At 36.3% G+C, this 2,914-nt stretch overlaps 1 protein-coding gene across 1 annotated transcript; it reads left to right on the top strand.

Annotated features, from left to right (window-relative positions):
- The first annotated feature begins 796 nt into the window (after nucleotides 1-796).
- LOC145009576 (uncharacterized) lies at nucleotides 797-2,623 on the top strand. Its single transcript, XM_078968249.1, has 7 exons — nucleotides 797-856; nucleotides 930-1,082; nucleotides 1,289-1,369; nucleotides 1,574-1,722; nucleotides 1,856-2,150; nucleotides 2,243-2,328; nucleotides 2,536-2,623. The coding sequence occupies exons 1-7, from the start codon at nucleotides 797-799 to the stop codon at nucleotides 2,621-2,623; spliced, it is 912 nt and encodes a 303-aa protein (XP_078824375.1).
- Nucleotides 2,624-2,914: the final 291 nt, after the last annotated feature.

Genomic DNA, 2,914 nt, shown 5'->3' with positions numbered 1-2,914 from the left:
AATTAAAAATCCCGCCTTCCTATTTTTTCTCCTTTCCCTCTTGCCCAAATTATGGACGCCCCTTCCTTCCCCCTCCCGACATTGACTACTGCCTACTTCTTCCCTCACTTCTACCTACTGGAACCACCATATCTCCCACTCGATGTTGAAATTGTTAGAAAAAGCCCTAATTATACTCTCAAGTCTAAATACAGAAAAAATAGAAGATGGTGAAGAAGTAGCAGTAGAGGAAGTGGAGGATGAACAGTCGAAAATGGAAGGAATGGCATCAATAGCGTTGTTACTAGATGGGTCAATCTCGGGTCATTTTGTTCATCTTCCCGAGTCCGTTTATTACCAGATGGGTCAATCTCGTCTTTTTGTCTCGACTTCATATCTCTCTGTAAAGCAGCCGATGACCCCCACACCACCATCTGCAAACCCTAAGCCGTCGTCTAAGGATATCCGCTCTTCCTCCTTCCCATTTGACTAATTCTTCGTCAGCTCTTGTTGAATTTCTCACACAATCATTGCTTTTGTTTGATTTCGTTTGATTTTGTCAAATTGCAGGGTTTTTCTGAATCCGTCAACTCCTTCTTTAATCGGCTGATTTTCATCTTGTTTTAACGATTCGTTTACAAAAAGTTTTGTTCTTTTTTTTTGTTAATTTATCTTTAACAAAAAAATGAATCAAAATCAAACTCATTGACTTTTAAATTTGTCTACAAATCGTAGCTTTCGTGACCGGTTTTATTGGTGAGATCGAAGGATTTGTAACTTAGGGTTTTAGTGAAGATGTTGGGCGCTGGATTGCAGCATGGACATAGTAGTGGTGGAGAGGATAGGTTTTACATGCCGGCGAAAGCGAGAAGGATTCGTCAGCATCAAGAGAACCTCCATAGAGCTCAAAGTAACGTTACTCCGACCCAATCTACGACATCTTCTATCAGGGAGGAGCCGGAGAATCAACTCATGCAGCCACATCAAATCCGGAGCCGTTGGAATCCTCAGTGGTGGCGGTGCCGACAACATCATCGTTGTGTAATCTTGAATGGTTTTTGGAAACTGTTACGCCTTCTGTTCCTGTTCAACATCTCTCCAAGGTCTGTACCGATATTAATCTTTTATATTGAAATGAGTTGAATTAATTCAAATTAGTCGTCTCAGTTTATACTTGTATTGCTAATTCGTTATATCATGGAGTAAAGTAACTTATAGGAACATTTGTTTATTCAATTTGAGTATGCGACAGTCAATTAATCAGATTTTTGATTTATAATTTAGTAGTATAATTTACTTTACATTTTAGCTGTGGTTTTCTCTTTCTCCATTGGCACTACTCCGAAATTCATGTTTGAAAGCAAATGAAGTCAGCTTGAATTATTATTCAGTGAGCCCTGAGGGTGGCCTTTCAGTTTTTATGAGTGAACAGAGTTTGCCTTTGATGTTATATTTCTATTGTTTAATCAAGGATTCCATATTTTGACAATCAAAATATATGTGTTTCTGCTAAAGCACACCATCTTCCAAAAAGAATTAGAGTATAATAAAATGGTTAATGTTCAGTAATCATGTATAAACAGGGGTATTGTAGTTGTGGGAATCTTTCAAGGAGTGGAGTGCTTATGGTGCTGGAGTTCCTTTAATATTGAATGAAGCTAATTGTGTGATCCAATATTATGTGCCTTATTTATCTGGAATTCAAATATATGTAGACCCTTTGAAGTCTTCAATAAATTCCAGGTACTGGAACAGTAAATATCTTCCTTTCTTCCTCTTTCTTGTTTAGGGTTATGACAGGCTCCTTTTCAACTAGTAGCATCTATTATGCTTCTTTATGAAATTTAAATAATGTAGTTATTCTGTTGCTTTACAGGCAACTAACTGAGGATATTGATGATAACTCATTTACGGATTCAAGTAGTGATGGGAGCAGTGATTATGAACAGGAAAAGGGTTCTTTACATTATCTAAGGGAGAAGAGTAATAATCATCACCCAAAGAATGACATTCTTCACCGAATAGATCATTTGTCAATGAATGATGAGAACAATGTAGTTCAAGAAGACTTTTCTAGTGATGATAGTGATTCTGCCACCACTCAAAGTTGCTTGATATTTGAGTACATGGAACATAGTCAGCCTTTGGGCAGAGAACCTTTGTGTGATAAGGTTAGCTTTAAAAAAAACAAAGAAAGTGGGTTTTATTCTTTATTTATAAATCTTTGGATAACTAGTTTAGTTCTGTTTTCTGGTTGCAACAGATACTTGATCTTGCACAACGTTTCCCTGAATTGAAAAGTCTAAGAAGTTGTGACTTGCTGCCATCTAGTTGGCTTTCTGTCGCTTGGTATGATTGCTAATAAGTTTGGGAAGGAATGGAATGATTCATTCCATTGCTACAGACCAACCAAATATGATCACAACTCATTCCATTCCTTTGTGATTCCATTCCATTCCATCCAATCAAACAGATTCTTAATATGGTCTTTGCTACTTGCTCTTTCTCACATAATATGCTACTACTAAATGACCCTTTTTTGATGCTTTTTATCAGGTACCCAATATACAGAATTCCCATGGGGCCCACCTTGAAAGTGTTGGATAAGGTGTCTAAGTCCATAACTTATTTGGTATATACTTGACCCGACCGGCATGGTCCATTTAGGTTGCATCTCATCCAAACTATTATGGATAATTTTATGAGAGTTATACACATATGTTTATTAATATATTATGAGTTATAATATATTAATACGAAGTTACGTTATTTAATTAGTTTTAGTCTTAAATTAATTATGAATTAATTTAGAGATTAAAAGGAAGACTAATTAAATTATGGGCTATTTGTTTTATATAGTGTGGGCTAATACTCATTTGTTAATGGTCTAGGCTTATGTGGAAGTCCATGGATGATCCATGGAGCTTTTAACCCA

The sequence above is a fragment of the Lactuca saligna genome, chromosome 8 (assembly GCF_052625555.1).
Source record: "Lactuca saligna cultivar CGN05327 chromosome 8, ASM5262555v1, whole genome shotgun sequence".
Lineage (NCBI taxonomy): Eukaryota > Viridiplantae > Streptophyta > Magnoliopsida > Asterales > Asteraceae > Lactuca > Lactuca saligna.
The sequence above is the reverse complement of the archived record's forward strand: the minus strand, read 5'-3'. Positions and strand labels throughout refer to the sequence as shown.